Source organism: Myotis yumanensis, unplaced genomic scaffold (genome assembly GCF_028538775.1).
Source record: "Myotis yumanensis isolate MYYU_CA2020_CCGP unplaced genomic scaffold, mMyoYum1.0.hap1 SCAF_14, whole genome shotgun sequence".
NCBI classification, from domain to species: domain Eukaryota; kingdom Metazoa; phylum Chordata; class Mammalia; order Chiroptera; family Vespertilionidae; genus Myotis; species Myotis yumanensis.
The window spans coordinates 40,728,477-40,747,777 of NW_027223765.1; the positions used below are offsets into that span (position 1 = coordinate 40,728,477).

The following is a 19,301-nucleotide window of genomic DNA, read 5'->3' on the forward strand; positions in this document are numbered from 1 at the left end:
CATTCAACCACTGAGCCACGCAGGCCAGGCTGAAAGTTTAGTTTTGGTGTCATAGCAAAGAAGAATATCCACAATGATCTGAAAAAGCTATTAAAACAGTTCTCCCTTTTCCAAATGGGTGAGGCTGGATTTTCTGCACGTATTTCAACCCAAACATTCTGTCACTAGAGATCAGATATTGAAGAAGATACAAGAATCTAGTTGCCTTCCTTTCAGCCAGACTAAAGAGATTTGTGGAAATGTAAAAGAATGCCATTCTTTTGACTATTGCATTTTGGAAAATTTAGTTACTTTTCTTACAAAAATTATGTTAATATGTAATGGGCTTATTACTATTTTAAAGTGAATTATAAGTGATTTTTAATTGTTCCCAGTCTGAACTTTGAATGTGGTAAAGATCAGCTGATATAACTTACATAGCAAGCAAAAGCATTTTGGGGTCTACCATAATTTTTAAAAGTGTAAAGGTTCCTGAGACCAAAAACTTCAGAACCACTGGCTTATAAAACAACACCCAGAATGGTGAGCGAGATATTGGGGACTTTCCACCATCCCACTCCATCCTGCCTTTGCAGCATCACCTATTACTACTGTCTCTGAAGGACCCCCAGGTCCCAGCCTAACCACCTTGTTATTGATTTCTGCACATGCTCTGGGCTTTTGTGCCTGACATTCTTCTACCCGGAGCACATGTTCCCATGGCCTGCGTGGCTCAGTGGTTGAATGTGCCTGGTGGTTGGTGGGTCAGGGACATCCTCTGAGCACAAGGGCCTAAGGATGGAGAGACCCAACTTCACAGTTTGTTGATGGGTATTTTCTGCATATGGCCTTCAAGATCTATTTATTTGTCTTCCTTAATTAGAATTCCTGGAGTGCAAAGGACCAAAATTTCCCCTCTGTTTATATTTTTTATCATCTAAGGGCCAAGCGTCCTGCCATAAACTTTATGGGATTTTTGTAAATATTAGTAACAATTTCTAGTGATATCTGTGGGCTTTTATGATCCTATGCAGACTGATCAGAGTATTTAGTGTGTCTGCTGTAAGCAGGACACTTGGCAGTGGAGGTAGGGGCCAAGGAGGTGATCTTTGCTTAAGAACCTGCACTATGGTTGGGGAGACAGGATTTACAGCCAAGAAGCAATCAAACAAGACACAAGGAGGTATGTAATCCAAGGAATAACGAGGTGCTGTAGGCCTTTGAGGAGGGAGAGATGGGGACCGAGGAGCACCTGTGTGTTTGCAGTGGTTGGAGAAATCAGAGTTGGCTTTTCAGAGGAGGCAGAGACTTGTAAGGGACTTAATAGGGAAGGTTTAGTTAGGGGTCAGCAAGGCAGGATTTCAGGTCAGCGAACAAACACAAAGCAGGGCAGAGAGTCCGAAATGAGCACAGCATGTTCATGGCCTAATGAGGAGACTGCTGACCACAGTAAAGGTGAATGGTGTGAAATGATGAGGCTAAAAGCTAGTTAGAGGAGCTTAGATTGGACATGGAAGGAAGGAGAAACCAGCCTATTTTTTTTGGTTAGGGAAGTGACATGGTGTTTTTTGAGCATGGTGGTTATTTGTGGGAGGAAGAATGCAGATGGGGCATCTAGTTAATGATCCAGAGATGTGAGGTGGTGAGGCTCTGAACTAGGGTATCAGCAAGGTTCTTTGAAATTAAATACATGCAGGTAATCATGTCTAGAATGCCAGCTCAGCGGTGCCTTTAAATAGGCGTGTTTTATATGTCAAGGCATGAGGATTAAACCTCTACAATAATGTCTTAGTGACATAATTGGGTCTTATCTCATGTGGCTGATTTAGAGCTAAAATCTTTTTTTTCCAGCCTTTCCTCATGTCTTATTGTGTCAGCCACTAAATAATTGTGTGCAGTTTTGGGAAAGTTACTCCACTCCTTGCTGTCTTGGTTTTGTTATCTGCGAAATGAAGGTATTGATATTATCTGTCTCATAGCTGAGTTATGAAACTTATGAGTTAATACACATAAAGTACCTATATTAGTGCCTGGCACATAGGAGGTCTTTAAAAAATATTAGCTATTATTTATTTACTCAGTAATTCACATTATTATCAGAATATAAATATTTAAATTACCTAATGGGCCAAAGCATTCAGAGCTGTGCTGAATCAAGGTCCTCAAAAAAAGCTTCCTGGAGACACTGTAAAGATGAGACTCAGAAGCTGGGGTAGAAAATATTAAATATTCTAATTCCATAAACTCGTTAAGATCTAAAGTGTAAAACCTGGGGACCCAAATCAAAATTTAATCACGTCACTTCTCAGCTTACACACAGGCTCCCAGTGCAGAGCAGAGAGAGCTGGTCTCCTTCGCAAGCCAGCAAGCCTTTCTCCCACTGGCTTTTGGTGGCCACCCCACCCTTCCTCCCCGAGCCCAAATGGCCTGCGCCTCACATCCCATTTATGCCCTATAGAGTCAGTCATCTGTTTATAAAAGACTATTTTTTAGAGCAGTTTTGGGTCTACAGAAAAATGTCACAGAAAGTACAAAGTTCCCCATGTACTCTCCCACAAGTTTCCCTTATTATGACACCTTGCATTAGTGTGATACATTGTTATAACTGATGAACCAATATTGATGCATTATTATTAGCTAATGTCCATAGTTTACATGAAGATTCATTCTTTGTGCTGTACACTTCTATGGGTTTTGACAAATGCATAATGTTCTATATCCACTACTACAGTATCATACAGAATAACTTTACTGCCCCCAAATTGCCCTGATCTCCATCTATTCTTCCCCTCCCTTCCCCTCCCCTTTGGTTTTTTTTAAAAAATATTTTTTATTGATTTTTTACAGAGGAAGGGAGAGGGATAGAGAGCCAGAAACATCGATGAGAGAGAAACATCGATCAGCTGCCTCCTGCACACTCCCTACTGGGGATGTGCCCGCAACCAAGGCACATGCCCTTGACGGGAGTTGAACCTGGGATCCTTGAGTCTGCAGGCCGACGCTCTATCCACTGAGCCAAACCGGTTCTGGCCCCTTTGGTTTTTAAGAATCAGTAAAAATGTTCTCTCTTCTGTGAAATGTTTCTGTTCCTCCAATTATAATGACTTTTTGATGCTTGCATAGCATTCTTTTATAAGTTAAAAAAATATTTTTATTGACTTTAGAGAAAGGGGGAGGCAGATAGAAACATCAATGATGAGAATCATTGATCAGCTGCCTCCTGCACAACCCCTACTGGGGATTGAGCCCGAAGCCCAGGCATTGAATTGAACTGTGACCTCCTGGTTCACAGGTCCACCTTCAACCACTGAGCCACACTGGCTGGGTGCACATCATCTGTATACCTGCTACACACCTTATGCTCTGTATGTATTAGGGGCATACACACACTTTTCGTCCTTTGTCCTTGTGGGAGAGGCCAAGCCATAGAATTGTCCGGACAACACCTAGCCTAGACCTAGTTCTTAATAGATCTAGAATACCGGCTGAACTGAACTGAATGGTGAGCAAATATTAGGATGGGATTATGCAGACTAGGTCTCAAGTGAAAGGTGTACTTGTGAGGTCTGTGCATGCTTCAGGACTCAGGGGTCAGTGGATGGGAAAATCCTTTGAAAGGAAATGGGCTTAGAAGCTGCGTTGGGTGAGATGGCCCAGGCCAGCTTTATATTACTACTAGGCCACAGGGCTCCTCCCCACTTCTCTCCTCTCCTCCCCTCTCCTCTCCTCCCCTCCCCTCCCCTCCCCTCCCCTCCCCTCCCCTCCCCTCCCCTCAACAAAGGACAAGGAGCCTGGTTATTTCCATCCTTCCCATCCAGGCCCCTGGAGAGTCTTTTGTTTGGTCCTCACTCTTTCTTCCCAGGTGGCCCCCAACAATTGAGGATGCCCAGTGTGCCTCCCTTGGTCAGGACGAACCTTCCCTTAATTTTTTATTTTCTTATTTGACGCCTAGCCTTTTGCTTTAAAGACACTGTTCTTAAACGCTCTAAAACGCAGCAGGAACATGCAGATCGGAACAAAAGCAAATAAATTGAATCTTGTGAAGTAGCAAAGCAGACACCCTTCTCCAACAGCCGGCACAACACGAAATGAGAAATATCAGTCACCCACTAGGCACAGTATTTCCCCTCTAGACCGGAGCTGCTGTTGGCACCCCCCTCCCATGAGACAGCGAAGGGCCCATAAAACAAATCACTCCCCTCGGCTCCCACGCGGGAGTCAGCAGTTTTAGCAGCACCGCTATTCCTTTAAGCAACACAAGCTTTTACTTCTCCCTGTACCTGCCTCCAAACGCAAATGGGGAGGAGGTGGGTGTAGAGAAAGGGAGGAGGAGGGGGAGAAGGAATAGGGGGAGAGAGATGTTTCCCGGTGGAAGCGTCTAGAGCCCACAGTGGCGCGAGAACCTGCGCGGGGCGAGGGCTGGAGGCGGGTAGCTCTGGAAACACGGTTAGATCGGAAGGTGCCGTTCCCTGGGGCAGTGAGTGCTCTCCCGAGAGCCCGGCTCTCCCATTCCTCCCCCCGCCCCCCCCCTCGCCCCCAGAAAAAGTCGGAGGACAGGGGGGCGCCTGCCTGGCTCGGGAGCCCTAAGGGAGCTAGCCAGCCCTCAACACCTGAGCGTCGACGCCCGCGTGCACCTGTGCTTCCAGGGGGCGGGGCCTCCGTCAGGTGTGCAGAGGGGAGGCCGCGGGCGGAGAGCGGAGGCTGGCGGCAGGAGCCCTAGCGGTCCTTCCCCCGCCCCAAGAAATGCCGGGGGAGGCGCGGTTAATCCGCACACAGCGTCTGCGGGATCCGCAGGCCCCGCCCGCCTCTTTGGGGGGAGGAGGGGGTGGGATGGGGGCGAACACACTGCGGCGTGGAGGGGGTTAAGCGGGCGGCCCGCGGCTGGAGCGCGCTTAACCCTTGGGCGCCCGCGGGTCCGCGGAGCCAGGCCGGGGCGGCAGCACCCGAGTTCCACGCGGCGGCCACCCCGAGCGCGCGGGCCGTGCCGGGAGAGCCCGGGGCCGGGCGGCCGGCCGCTGGGGCGCAGCGTGGCCCGTGGGAGGCTCGGGGCGGGAGGGGGGAGGAAGGGGGACGGCGGCGGCGGGCGCGCAGCGTCGCTAGGGCGAACCGGCGTGCGGCGCGGCGCGGCAGGCGCGGAGCGAGTGAGCGAGCGAGCGAGCGCCTCCGTCCCCGGATGTGAGCTCGGGCTGCCCGCGGTCCCGAGCCAGCGGCGGCGGCGGCGCGGGCGGCGGCGGCGGGCACCGGGCACCGCGGCGGGCGGCGGGCATGGGGGGTGCGCGGAGCGGCCCCGGCAGCCGAGCCAGCACCGCCGAGGCGTTCCTCCTCTAGAGGAGGGGACCAAGCCAATTCTCCTTTGCAGCAAAAAATTACATGTATATATTATTAAGATAATATATACATCGGGTCTTATTTTTTTTTAAAAAAAGTTTATTTTGCTCCATTTTTGAAAAAGAGGGAGCGTGGGTGGCGAGCGGTTTTTAGCAGTTATTCCTATTTTCTGTGATCTGTCCCCGTCCCTCCCCACCCCCTGCTGAAGCGAGAATAAGGGCAGGGACCTGGGCTTCTACCTGCCGGTAACCCCTCACCCGCTCCACCCCCCGCCCCTACGCCCAGCACAGTGCCCTGCACTCAGTAGGCGCTCAATAAATGTTCGTGGATGATGATGATGATGATGATGAAAAAAATGCAGCATCAACGGCAGCAGCAAGCGGACCACGCGAACGGTGAGCAGCCAGCGCCTGGCACCCGCTGCCAAACCTAATCCTTGTCATGGTCCTCCTCTCCCACCCTCCTCGCTCCCACCCCGCCCGTCTCTGCCGCGCTGGGTGGGTTGAGGGGGTGGGAGAGGATGTTTTTGGCTCGGTGTCATCTGCAGAGAGGGGATGACAGCCACCCGCTCTCGCCTTCAGGCCTCGGATGGCACAGTTAATTCTGCATGTGTGGGGTGGGGGCGGCCGGGGGGCGGCGGAACGCTGTGCTGCAGCGGGGGCTTCGCGCCGAGGTGATTAGGGTTCGCGTCCTCGGGCTCAACTTTCCTCCTGCGCTCCCGAGCGATGGAAGAGGGGTGGCTGTTAGTCTGCAGCCGGAGCCCCCTGTCCAGCCTCGTCTCGCCTTCACCTGGTTCCCAGCCCCTTTTAGACTGGGAACAAGGTCTCCCGTGGCATCCTCAGAATTCTAGGATTGCTGGCTTTCACCCTTCGCGCCGTTGGCTGAAGCACACCCCTCCCCCAGAGGGAGGCCAAGTCCCCCGAATCGCTGGCCGGGGGTCGGTGGAGCTCGTGTTCCCGCTCCCAAGTGCCGCTGTGCACACGGCGGTAACCTAGCAATGCCCGGGGAGTCGCTGCCGCCGTGGGGCTCCCCTCCCGGCTCCGGCCCGGCACCAGGCACCACGTGCAGCCACCAAGCCGCCGGCTGTGCTGGGTCGAGGGAGGCTGGAGCAGCTGCTGGCCAGCCCTCCTCCTTCCTCCTAGGAGGTCGCCGGTGCCCTCCACAGCCCCCGTGGGCTTGCAGCCTTCCCAGGTGAGCGCTCCCCAAGGAAAGGCTGGGCGCCACACCTTTCCAGGCCCGGACTGTCTTCTGGCCGCCCCGGTGGGGGGCCCCCTTCCCGGGGTGCCGGGCAGGCAGACCTGTGCTAGCTTTGACTCTCCCTTGTTCTGTACTCGGCAGGAATGGGTTTTGAAAACGCCCGTCCCTCGTCCACTTCCACCACTCTCACTTTGACTTCTGTCTCAGTAAGAAGGCTGTGACCCTTTTTAGGCAGGTGCGGGGAGGCCAGCTTAGGAAGTGGCCTGACCCAAAGCCAGAGGGGGCGTTGCATGTCCGTCCCCTTGGGGTTCTGTCCTTGTGCACTGGGATGCCAGCTACACCGAGATGATTCCTGCTAGGCCTTGAGGCCCCCTGGCATAATCCAGCCCCGCTATCCAAGGCGCAGGGGTGCAGGCTGCCTGCCTTGTCTGTTTCTCTGGATGCTGGCTTGGCTGCTGCGGCTGCAATTTAAAATGCAAAAAAGCCCTAAAGATGTTTGCTGTTTTCGGAAGCCCGTGGAGGAAATGAGTCCCAACCATCATGAATTTTCATTTGCAGGAAGTGTCAGTGCATAATCTAGATATTTTGTTACGGGGCTCTGGGTACGGCCCTGGTGCCAGCCGAGGACTTCTTTTTCCATGCTGAAAAATGAATTGGTGGCTGCGGAAAGATGTTGGAGTAACACCCCGAGAATGATTAAGACTATTGAATTGTTGGCATTGCCTGTTCTTGGTGTGAGTGATGGTGGTAGTTATTCTAGAGAAAAGCTATTGTACGTATCTGTTAACTCATTAGAGACACATGGGTTTTAAACAAGAAAAGATAGATGTGGAGTAAATGTGGGAATGACCTCAGCTTGTCTGGAGCAATGCACTGGAAGACGCCTTGTGACTTCATGGAGGTGGAGAGGTGCGCGCCCCTGGGCGTCCTGCTGCACGGTCCGGTGTGACTGACAGACACTCAGGGCCGAGTGCTCTGGCCGACCAGATCCCTGTCACCGAAAAACAGGACATGGGGTTCAAAATGGGGACATGGGAATGCTTCCCCCTTGTTACTGATGGGAGGCAATCTTTGCTTTCTTTTGACACTGGGTTCTCATTTATTTTTTAAAAAAATATATATTTTTCTTTCTTTCCAGAGGCAAACTATGCAAGAAGCACCAGGTTCTCTCTTTCTGGTGAAGGACCAACTTCTCAGCCGAACAGCTCCAAGCAGACCGTCCTGTCTTGGCAGGCTGCAATCGATGCTGCTCGACAGGCCAAGGCTGCCCAAACTATGAGCACCTCCGCACCCCCACCTGTAGGATCTCTCTCCCAAAGAAAACGTCAGCAATACACCAAGAGCAAAAAACAGGGTAACTCGTCTAACAGCCGACCTGCCCGTGCCCTCTTCTGTTTATCACTCAATAACCCCATCCGAAGAGCCTGCATTAGTATAGTGGAATGGAAGTATCCTTTTTTGGGGGGAAAGTCTTTCTCATTTTCTTTTACCATCTGTTCTTTAAAAGGATTTGTGTTCTGCAATGGCACTTACAAAGTGGTTGCAGTCTGGAATGTGTGCAACAGAAGCTGTGTGTAAAGCGTTTCATTGTACATACCTTCCTATCTCCTCCAGGGGCAGAGGGGTGGCTCTGAGGGTATATTTAACCTCCTGTGTGTGTGTGTGTGTGTGTGTGTGTGTGTAGTGGTGGTTGTGGGGGTAGGGAGTGACATCCCACAACTTCCAAGTGGAAGATAATTACAATGTGGAACTAACTTTTGGTCATTTGGCATTAGATGGCTAGTTTAAAGCCACTGTTGTTTCGGGGCAGTGGTATGCATTGAACCTATTGCCACTAAGGTCTGCTGATGAACAAAAACGAAGATGGTATGAGACTCTACTAGAAGTAAATACATTTTTCACCTTTAGTGGAATCTTCTCGTTTTGATGTTTGGGATTTGCTTTTCTGAAATTCCAGTTATTGCTGAGGTTGCTTCCAGCTCTGACATTTGGCGATTCTAATTGTTCAGGTAACTACAGATATGAACACTTGCTTCAGAGGGAGGGAGCATTTTGCTCATCAATGCTATGACTTTCTGGAATTTCCTTTTGACAGGTTCCAAAAAGGCTTTTGGAACGTGAGCTTGAGGGAGCATGTGAAGGGAGTGGTTTGTGGCCACCTCTTTTCCCCAGGCCGTAGGAGTTATTTGAACAGCCCTCTCAGTGGAGGAATTTGCAGTGGCTGCTTTTATAAGAAATTCTGTCTATGTCCTTGGACTGGAGTTACATGTCTGGGTGTCCCCTTTGCATTTTTAAAACTGAACTCCACGTGCCCCAGGATGGTGGTTATGTCCCAGGACTTGGAAAACTAGGGTGCTCGCCTGCTCATCCCCTTCCCCAGATCTGGAAGCCAGGCTCCAGTTACCACCACCTCCCTTCAGAAAAGGTTGACTGAGGCCTTCTTTCTATGCAAATGGCTTCTAATTAGCCAGTCCATTCATTGGTCTGGGTAAAAGGAAGCATCTCCTTTCCCCAGAAGGATATTTGGGGCTGACAAGGGGCCTTGGAGCAGTTTCTAACTATAGGAAGGAGTGTGAATCTAGGGCTCCTCCCACACCCACATCTTGTGGGAGGGGCCACACTGAAAGGGGAGGATGTTGGAAAGGGCTAGAAGGTAGAGCAGAAACCCTCTTATAGTTTGAGTACCTAGCCAGGCAGCTGTTTACATTCCCTCTGTCTTAACTGGCTACCTCTGTGCTCACGCACACGGAGTTAAAGTGAGGTAATTCTCTAGAAAGGTTTTGTAGAGAGCAGCCAAATGCAAGGATAGGATTTGAGGGGTTTTCACGTTCTTTTCCTTTTTAGAACAGATGTCTCTTCTCTAGAGGGAGTTATGGTGTCTCTCACACGGCTGGGGTGGTGTGGATGTGTTCTCTCTTTAAATTCTTTTCTAGTCTGAGAATGAACACCAGTGCCGGCCCAGAGGGAGCCAGGTAAAGAGGGTGTGCGGGTGGCACCCCTGGGGTCAGAGGCAGTGATTGCATTTTGCCAGAAAGATCTCCTCCTCCTTAGGCTGGCTTGCTGGGACTCCGAGTCAGCAGAGGCCCCTCGCTGGAGTCATTTGTTCCCTGTGCAGTGAGGTGGGAGGCCTGGTGCTGTTCCTCTTTGTGCACAGTGATTTGTACGTAGCAATTTATGTGCCTGGAGTGACTTCTGGGTCATGCTGCCGACTCCCTTGTCTGTGTCTCCAGACACGCGTGTACAGGAACTAGGGGATGTGGCTGCCAGTGCAGGGAGGAGCCTGCCCACAAACAGGACAGTTGGTAGAATAGATCCTTGAATGATATATATGATATCGTTTGTTTGTTTTCAATGGACAGTGTCCTTCTAGTGCAGGGAGCAGGTTCTAGAAATCCTCCAAAAGCCAGCTGTGCCAGGCCCAGCCAGCTCAGGGAGAGAGCGAGCCTAGGGTGTGTGTGTGTGCACACAGGCAAGGCAGAGGGAGTCCTGCACCTTGAGGGGTGTGAGGAGTGTCGCCTTATCAGAAGGGATTTTTAGGATCTGACCCATCCGTTCCTCTGTTGCTCTGTTCTCCTTGGCCGGGGGATCGTGGCCACCAGTACCTGGAGACTGCAACTGGACCACCAGACAGAACAAAGTACTTAGGTTTGGCCTTCCTGAACAGCTTCAGTATTTCTCGGATTTGCTGGCCTATCATTTAGGTATCGGGAATTAAAAAAGAAAGCATGGTGGTGTGGAGGAGGGGAGGGACAGTGTGTTTCTATATAGAATAACGCTGGGGCAGTTGGCTTTTTACATTTCAGTAGGAACTGCTAAAAATAAAAATAAAAAGGAGAGTCTGACGCCTTAATTTGGATTTCCTTAAAGTTGGACCTCTGGATAAGAGATCTCATAGGACTAGATGCGTTAAGAGAATAAACATGAATGAGAACTAACTGGATTTAAAAATAAACCCATCAACATTGAGGGAATAACATCGTTCACGTCCTTACTTCAGTGAGTGTTGACGCTCTTCAAGGGCTGAGGTTTCATGAAACCCAAGGTATCCCCTTGGAGGGAAGGGGTGTCCATTGCCTGCAGCAGTTTTGGGTTTCCCGGAAGAATATCAGAGTGGATGGAGGAGGATCTGTTCACGTTCTCAGTACTCTGAGGTGTTTAGTTAAATCCGTGGCCTTGCCTGGTGGGTTAGCATATGGGAGAAACACTTGGAAAATCAAGCCCCAAACTTGCAGGTTAGGTTGGTGCTCATGAAACCTTACATTTGGAAAGGCCGAAAACCAAAAGGAGAAAAACAGTCTTTTGGGCAGATGTCAACTTTGGTGCTGCCAGTTTTGACAATGTCTCTTAGTAACACCAGAATGTTTAAGCAAGTATCTCTTGAAAGCTGACCTCAGTGATTCTCCCAGACAGAGCGACCCCTGAGATTTAGAATTGTTACATTTTACTTTGAAAGTGTCTGGTGCTAAAAAAAAAATGTGTCTGGTGCTGATTTCTTATGGCTTTTAATTTAATGTGTGATAAAGTACATGCAGTAACAGCACATTGTAAACGGAGCTCCAGTCCAGCTCTAATTTGAAGCAAACCATTGATTAGAAGCCTAGCTTGCGTATTACAGTGTCTGAGGAATTGGGAAAAGCCAGGAGATATGAAGAAGGTCCTGGTGACTAGGCCTGCCCCGGTCCAGAGATTCAGACTGACTCAGCCAATATCCCCGAGAAAATGGCTCTAACACCTGGAGGCAAGGGTTTGTGGGAGAGATTTGTCTCGTGATGACTTCTCTTTGGGTCTGGAAAGAAACAAACAGCCAGAAATTTAGCTTTCTAGGCTCTTGTTGGTTTTAAAACTGTAAGAAGCCGAAACCTGGTTCGCACAGTGCCCTCAGTGGATGTACTTTTAGGTTTTAATATAAAATGCTCAGCAGAAGCATGAATGTAACATGATCTTTGTAACAGAAGAAGGGGACACGGAGAGGTCATTTGATAGCAACATCTACAGTGAGATGACCCCCAAGATTATTTCTCTCAACAGTCAATTTGTATATATAAATTTCATTTTAAAAGTGATTCAAAAGTGGTGTGATTGGGAGTGCGATGAAAGAGATGGTTTGTGTTTGTATAACACACGCACACGTGTGTGTGTGTGTGTGTATATATATATGTGTGTCTATATATATGTATATACCTTAACAAACATTTTCAGACCATTTGACATATTTATATTATTGGCTATTTTTGCCAATTGTGTGGCCTTAGCTATTTACATCCCATTCCCTGAAGATGATTCGAATTCAACAAATCATAACTTGGTAAGTGTCCTCAGAGTTCCTACTTGTCCTGATGTGTGGTTATCACTTGCTTGTATACTTACTGGCAGCTGGCTTTCTGGGTGGTGGAAGTTCACCGCTATGCATGTGTTGTTTCCTGGAGCTTTACAACAGTGGTTGTTTATTTTTAAAACGCGTATTCTCAAATTTATACTGAATGAAAGTGTTTAAAGTCATGGATCTTGTATAAATAGATGTATAACTTTTTATGGAAGAGGTTTTAGCAGATTTTAAAATGACTTTTCTCTCCATATAGGCTTTTGTTGTCTACATTCTTTTCCTGATAATATTAGATTTTTTTTTAAAATCCAGTGTTATTTGAGAGTGGGGGGTACTTTGGTCATTTTTTCTGGTAAGTAGAGAATTACCATAGATGTTTTGTATAAACTATTAATTTTTAGAGAAGTAGAGTGCAACAAAGCCAGTAAACTACGTGGTGCATCACTCAGAGAAGCACAGTGTAGAAGTGAGGTTCTTACTCCCAGTCCTATGAGATGCCCCAAAGATAAAATGATTCCGTGGTTAAATAAATTGGGATTCTTCCACATATTTTATTGCCCTCCTCAAGATTTATAGTGCACATCAGCTCAAGTAAAAGCTCCGGGAAAGTTTGGAGTTAAAAAACCAGTTTCATTTTGTTTAACTCAGCTAGTCCTTAAAAGTAATTGGTCATGGATTCTTTAAACATTGTTTTGGCAGGACACATCACAGAACCAGTGTTTCGTGGAGCTTCCTTCGGGAAAGGTTGATATAGTTAAAAACTAAATGTAAAAAAGCACTGGAGAGTGCTAGTGTGGGACTAGGAGCTTGTCTCACTTGACTGTCAGCTGGCTATATTTGGGGGCATTTCCCATGCCCTTTCTGCATTGCCTTTCACCCACCTGCCAATTAAGGGGGTTGGATGAGAAGGTCACTGGGGTTGTTTTTACCTCTGAAATTCTGTCATCTTTCCTTGATGATTCAGAAGCCATTTCAGGATTCTTTCTGGGGCCGCAGCATCCTTGCCAGATCAGTCCTTTATAATTGGAGGCCGGGCAGGAAGGCAGATGGAGGAGGGGGCTCGTGCCTCGGACAGGAAACGCTCTCCATTGTTTTGCTTTCTCTTCTCTGAGCTGCTTCCATTTGTTTTGGTTTCTTGTGGCGAAGCTGTGTTTCAGTGGGGCTGGATGATCTTGACTGAGGGTTGTAATAGCAGAATTGGTGTGGGCAGTGCTCTGCCGAGTTCTGAAGATTCTGAAATTGTGCCCTTGTGATAGTAGCCCTCACTGTTTATGTACCAGATTTCATGGCACATGTAAGTTATGCGGCACAGTTCAGATGTAGCGTGATGTCTATTCATCTTTGGGGTTTCCTGGTCAGATTTCTAGATCATTAAAAGTATGTGGATATGGCTACTGAAAATTCACTTGTAAACGGGAGTTAGATATTCATACACACAATTACTGTTAGTACATATTTATACTGGGCTGAAGATGATTTGTGTAACTTTGCATATTTAAAATAGCTTCTGCTTTCGCGGCAGATAGCGACATTAGATGATCACTTCACAGGGAAAGCAGAAGTCCTGAAAAGCCCCCATCAGTGGGGGTAGGTCATCAGCGTCTAGGCCACAGATGGTGTCAGCCTTGTTACCAAATTTAACAACGTGGATGCTGACCCAGTTTGTTGTGTTTTTTTTCTTTGTAGCTCAAGAGAACATGATTAAACAAACTTAGAAAATAAACACCTTTCAGAAAGGCAGATTAATTCAAGTCAAAGGAAAAATTAATGAAGCTCAGCATGTATAGCCAATTAATATTCTGGTTCTTCCCAGGGAAATTTGGGGCACTAATAATATATGTTCTGTCAAACCATTTGGGTTTCTTAGCTAATAAGGGATGGAGTGAAATTTAGGCGATGGGTAAATCTCTCTTCTTCTCCCTGGCAGCCTCTCTCCAGTTTATCCTTCTTTCACAATTCTTAAACACTGGTCTTTCTTTCGGGGGGATGGGGCAGTATATTCTTTTGGCAGGCCTTTCTAAAAACCAACATCTATTTCTTTGACCTCTCGGGATTCTGAAACTCATAGCATTCCCGAGTTTGTCTTGTGTTCACTAGGATGGTCACGTGGTCAGATGAGTTTATTCTCTGTCTGACTCTTTAAATATTTCCTTTCCCACTGTGGGAAGGGAAGAGCGTTGTGGATTTCCCCTGATTCTCAGCGAGGTCCCATGCCATGTCAGCCCTCCCGCCAGGGAGCCGGGTTTTTTTTTTTTTATACATTTGACCCAATTTGTACCAAAGTGATTGCTCTATTTTTGGGATGGGTTTAGAGGCAGCTGCGCAAAGCTTGTTTTTCATCTGTAGTAAATACCTTTCAGTGAATGTGAATGGCACAGCAAAGGTCAGAGACTGGGACGGGTTACCTTCCCCGGGAGCGCGTGGCTCTCTTTGCTTCATAGCTCTGTGGGAAATGTGTATGTCGAGCACGTAGGGTGAGATCCAGGGCCGGCTTTGTGGAAGGTGTCCCTGCCTGTTACAGGTTCTTTGTAGTGATGTGATTACTTGGTTGGGTGAGAAACCTGGCCATCCCTGTGGGTACAGTGTGTGTTTGGTGTGGGTTGTGCATAACGCAGCCAGCTGTGGGGATTTAGAAACTACCTTGGGGGCAGCAAGTTTTCCCAGGGTTAGATTTAAAAAAAAAGTATAAACAATCTCAAGTTTCAATGCAACGTACATTTGTGGACTTGCAGGGAACTAGTGAGGCTGAAGCCATGGAAACGGTGCAGCTCAGTTCCCACAGTAACATCCCTCTTGGCTCCGTGAGTGGCAGTGTTTCCTCAGTTCCACTTATTGAAAACGTATATCACTTACTTAATTTTCCTCTTAGCATGGGGCGTGGGGGAGCTCTTCTTATGGAGTGTTAGAGTGGGGATGATTACAATATTGTACCTCACCGTGTTGAAAAATGCTTTATTTTGCTTCCCAAACTCGAGTTTCTCCTAAGCAAACTGACGTGGTTGAACAGTGTTCAGTCTGTGCAACCTGTTCCTGGTACCCCCGCCTCGCCCAGCCCACCTCCCGTTTCTCTGTAGTGCTGAACGGCCTCACATTATAACTGTCTAAAGTGGGGATGTTCGCCCTGGCCGGTTTGGCTCAGTGGATAGAGCATCAGCCTTCAGCCTGAAGGGTCCCGGGTTCAAGTCCGGTCAAGGGCATGGTGTGTGCAGGAGGCAACCAATTGATGTGCCTCTCTCGCATTGATGTTTGTCTCTGTCTCTCCCTCTCTCTTCCACTCTCTCTAAAAATCAGTGGAAAAATATCCTCTGGTGAGGAATAACAACAACAACAAAAAGTAGGGATGCTCCTCTGCCACGTCACTTGCCCTGAGGTCTGCTGATGCCCGCAGCCACGGAGGGCAAGGCCCATGCGCTTCATCAGGCAAAGTGCTTGGCTCTTACCAGCTGCTCAGTGGAGTCTGGGTAACTCAACAATGAAGTCTGAGAGGCTCCACTAAGTCTTTGGCCCCCTTTTCTGCCCCTTTTCCCATCTTGTTGAGGCCAGTTTGTGTTTAGGTGTTTAGCCTGTTGACATTTTGCCTCTACAGCAGTGGTTCTCAACCTCGGCTGCACATTAGAATCACCTGGGAATCTTTTTAAAATCCTGATTTCTGGGCCTCATTTTCCGGAAATTCTGTTTCTTTGTTACTAATGTTGTGGCCCCACCCTGTTCCTGTAGCTGCTCAGGAATAATCCCACATTGTGTCTCTTCCATGAGGTCTTTTCAGACCCTGGTCTGAAGGGACACTCTTTTCTGAACCTCCCTCGTGGCACTTTACAGATAAAATATCCTATAGTTTAGTTATTCGTCTGCATATTTTATCATTACCTTCAGAAAACAATTCGCAGTGAACCATTTCCAGTCCCCAGCAGCGCCTGGCCGGTGGTGAGGAATAGATGCTCAGTAATGTGTGTTGTTGACGCCCCAAGTGAACGCTCTGAGGAGGGGCACCTCCCTATTCTTTCCTCAGAGCTGTGCTCAGGATTTTCCTGGATGACAGGACCCTCTGTGGACTCGTTGGAGGTCCTTGGCTGGGGGTGGGTGGGAAGTTATAAGCATTTATTCCTGAAAAGCTTACGGTGTTGTGACCCTCATGTGTGCCTCTGGCTGGAGGAGCCCTCCGACTGCCTGTGTCAGGCCTGAGCAGTCAGTCCAGCACAGCCTGTGCTCAGAGGACCAGAGCTTGGGCGGGGCATCTCGGGGAAGCAGCGCTGGCTGGGGACAGTGTTAGCGGGACCGGAAGTGCACAAGGGCCAGGAACACAGTGGGACCGTCTCCTTTGATTGCATTCTCTTCTCCATGGCTGAGATTCCAGTGTACAGTGTTTCCTGGGCTTAAAGTGAGTTCCTTGGATCTGCACAGTCATAGTTCAGCATGTTTGTTTTTGCAGAGGGAGTGGTGTGAATTGTAACTCACCTGGTTCGTTGGGCTTACCAGTGGTCGGCAAACTCAGTAGTCAACAGAGCCAAATATCAGCAGTACAACAATTGAAATTTCTTTTGAGAGCCAAATTTTTTAAACTTAAACTATATAGGTAGGTACATTGTTATTAACTTAATTAGGGTGCTCCTAAGGCTTAGGAAGAGCCACACTCAATGGGCCTAATAGCCGCATGTGGCTCGAGAGCCGCAGTTTGCCGACCACGGGCTTAGCCTATAAGGTGGGTGTCAGTTCTGCACCTCACCTGCACCGTGCCTTTGCTCGGCTGTCTTTGGATGGTGTGCTCTCGTTTCTGTGTGCCTAGGTCTGTCTGCCCCTGTGGCTCAGCCTTCTCGGATCCCTATTCTTGGCCCCCCGCCCCCCACATAAGGGTAGGTACTCACTTTCCCTTTGCAAGCATGGTAAACTCTAAACTCTCCTCTTTACAGATGCTAGCCCGTGTCCGCCTGCTTTTATAACTGCTCTGGAAGTGGGTTGGGGTGTGGCAGCCCGGCTCTGTGGTCGAACAGCTGAGTGACTTTGCATGAAAGTAGCCTATGAGTTCCTGGAAGCTGAGGCAGGAGGCTGGTTCATCTAGATAGCGCTTTAAACTTAACCCTGTGCCTGGCATGCGAGAGGCGCACCAGAAAATGCCTGTGGAGTGAGTGACTGTGTAAACGGATGACCGTCCAGGGCTCCACGGTATGTCCTTATAGATCAGGAGTTAATTTTCAACAGTTGGCTAATGATTAATGTTTGCCGAAGAGACTTGACTTTCGTTGTCCAGTAGGAGAACCCTAGGAAACACCTGTCCGAGTGTGCCTTCAATGCAGTGGTTCTCAACCTTGGCTGCACATTAGAGTCACCTGGGAATCTTTTTAAAATCCTGATTTCTGGGCCTCATCCTCCGGAAATTATTTCTTTGTCACTAATTTTGTGGCCTCACCCCATAACAAAGAAACAGAATTTCTGGAGGATGAGGCCCAGAAATCAGGATCTTAAAAGATACCCAGGTGATTCTAATGTGCAGCCAAGGTTGAGAACCACTGATTTAATGTCAGGGTTGTATCTTTCTTGGCAAATGTAACTCTTTATAGCTGAAGCAGGAGAGAAGACAGACAGCGCTTGATGCTTTCGGAATCCCTCAGTCACAGCTGGCATCTGGGTCCTGAGTGGTACGTGAGCCCCTCCTGAGTGAGTGACTGTGCTTGGGCGGACGTGTGTGTCACATTCCATGTGAAGAGGGGCGAGGGAGAGCAGCACCATGACCCCGCTGGGTGGATTTGTGCAATAACACTTCTTCCAGAGCTGGTTTCCTCACCATGAAATGTGAGCCAGTGTGTGTGCTAATCAAATAATCACTTCTCTTTTGTAGTTTCACCTCGTTTTGACAAAGGACATGTTACCTACCTTGATACTTAATCCTACTGACTTCAGCCGAGTATTGACAGTTTTTCAAAACTCAAATCCAACCCTTAAAGAGTTCAGATTTGCTATTATTAACATTCCTTAAGAAGAAGGATTCCCAAAGGGTCCTCATTGTTTGGTTGATGTGTTAAAATGGGTACCTCGGCTTTATAGTCACACCTTACACACGATCCTCCCTGCTCAGAGCCTTTACAAATGAGCCTTACAGGGAGGGTATTTGGATATGTTGATGTATTAGCCAGAACCCATTGGATTGCAAGTTTCAGAAATGCAACTCAAATGGGCTTAGTTGAAAAAAAAAAGTATATATGTGTGTGTAATTTATTAAATCAGGTAACCGAAAAGTCCAAGGGCGTAGAAGTCCCCGGACACAGCTGGAAAGGGCTTAGAGGGGCGTCAGGGCGCCACCCTGCACCCAGCCCTCCGCCGGGCAGCAGGTTCACGGGCCTTCAGTGGGTCCACCTCACACACCAGCGCTTTCAGGTGCATTTGGTGGAGGGTCTTTGGGGAGATGCATCTCTTTCTCAACCACAGCTCAAGTTCCGTGTTTTTTAAAAAAGGCCCGCGTGAGAAACAAGAGACCCCTGAGGCAGAGTTGTGGGTGGTTTACTTTTTAAACCTTCCCCACCAGCATTGGTTTCATTTTTTTTTTTTGCTGTCTGCAGAATGTGGGAAGTACCTCATACAGAGGGGGCCACCTGCCCAGGAGTAGAGACACCTATGTCTCTATAGTAAATACTGGTGACAGTGGTAGGGGGCCTCCAGAACAGACCCCACCTGCTCCTCCCCAGAGAATGTCCCTAAAAAAGTGGAAGAGGCTCCGGACCTGGAGCGTGAGCTCGGGGGACCGCAGCGGCTGGCGGGTGTTACTGTTGCGGGGACGATGCTCTGCGGGGAGATGTTGGTGGGTGTCCCTGCCCTGCGGAGTGTGGGTGGTGGTTGGCAGGCCTTCCAGGCATAGATGTGAACATTCCTACATCTGCCTCCTCCCAGCGCAGACTCCTGGGGCTCTCAACCCTCCGCGGGGGAGGATACGCCGCTTCAGTCCTCTTCTGCTCATGTGACTGCGATAAGGAGAGTCCCTTTTTATTTTAAATTTTTAAAAAAGTTTTCAAAAAGTTTAATGGAGCCAATCAGGCATATAGATTGTGTTCTGGCGGCCTTCCCTTTTAATGGGAGTGAGATTGGTATCCTCACAGCTGGGGCTCTTGCAGGGAGTGAGGCTGGGTGAGCAAGGCGGGCAATGGGTGGTGGGAGGAGGACACAGAACAACCAAAGACTGGGATGGAGGAGGAATCGCCCTCGGTGGCCAGTGCTGCCTCTCTCTGTGTCTGTCTGTCTGTCTGTCTTTGTGTGTAACTGCGGGGGGAAAAGTGCGGGCGCGTGGATGTTAGGATGGGTGTTTTTGACGCAGAACTTGTAGAATGAAGCCTTCCTCTGGCGATTTTAACTAAATAGGACCCCAGACACTGCCCAGACTGGGGAAAATGAGTTTCTTCTCCAGAACCTCAAAGCAGTGATTTCTGCTAATTTTTCTTCCTCCCTACTGGCTGAGTGGTAATTTTAGAAATCACAGGACATCTGTTGA

General features: G+C 48.6%; 1 protein-coding gene across 6 annotated transcripts in view; it reads left to right on the forward strand.

The window, feature by feature from the left end:
* The first annotated feature begins 5,278 nt into the window (after positions 1 to 5,278).
* Positions 5,279 to 19,301, forward strand: part of CACNA1D (calcium voltage-gated channel subunit alpha1 D) — a 295,011-nt gene continuing 280,988 nt past the window's right edge. For all 6 annotated transcript variants that reach the window (XM_070390774.1, XM_070390775.1, XM_070390771.1 and 3 more), the window contains exons 1-3: positions 5,279 to 5,702; positions 7,643 to 7,952; positions 11,704 to 11,809. In XM_070390774.1, coding sequence (XP_070246875.1) covers positions 5,636 to 5,702; positions 7,643 to 7,952; positions 11,704 to 11,809 — 483 coding nt within the window. In that variant the 5' untranslated portion in view covers positions 5,279 to 5,635. The remainder of the gene's footprint in view (positions 5,703 to 7,642; positions 7,953 to 11,703; positions 11,810 to 19,301) is intronic.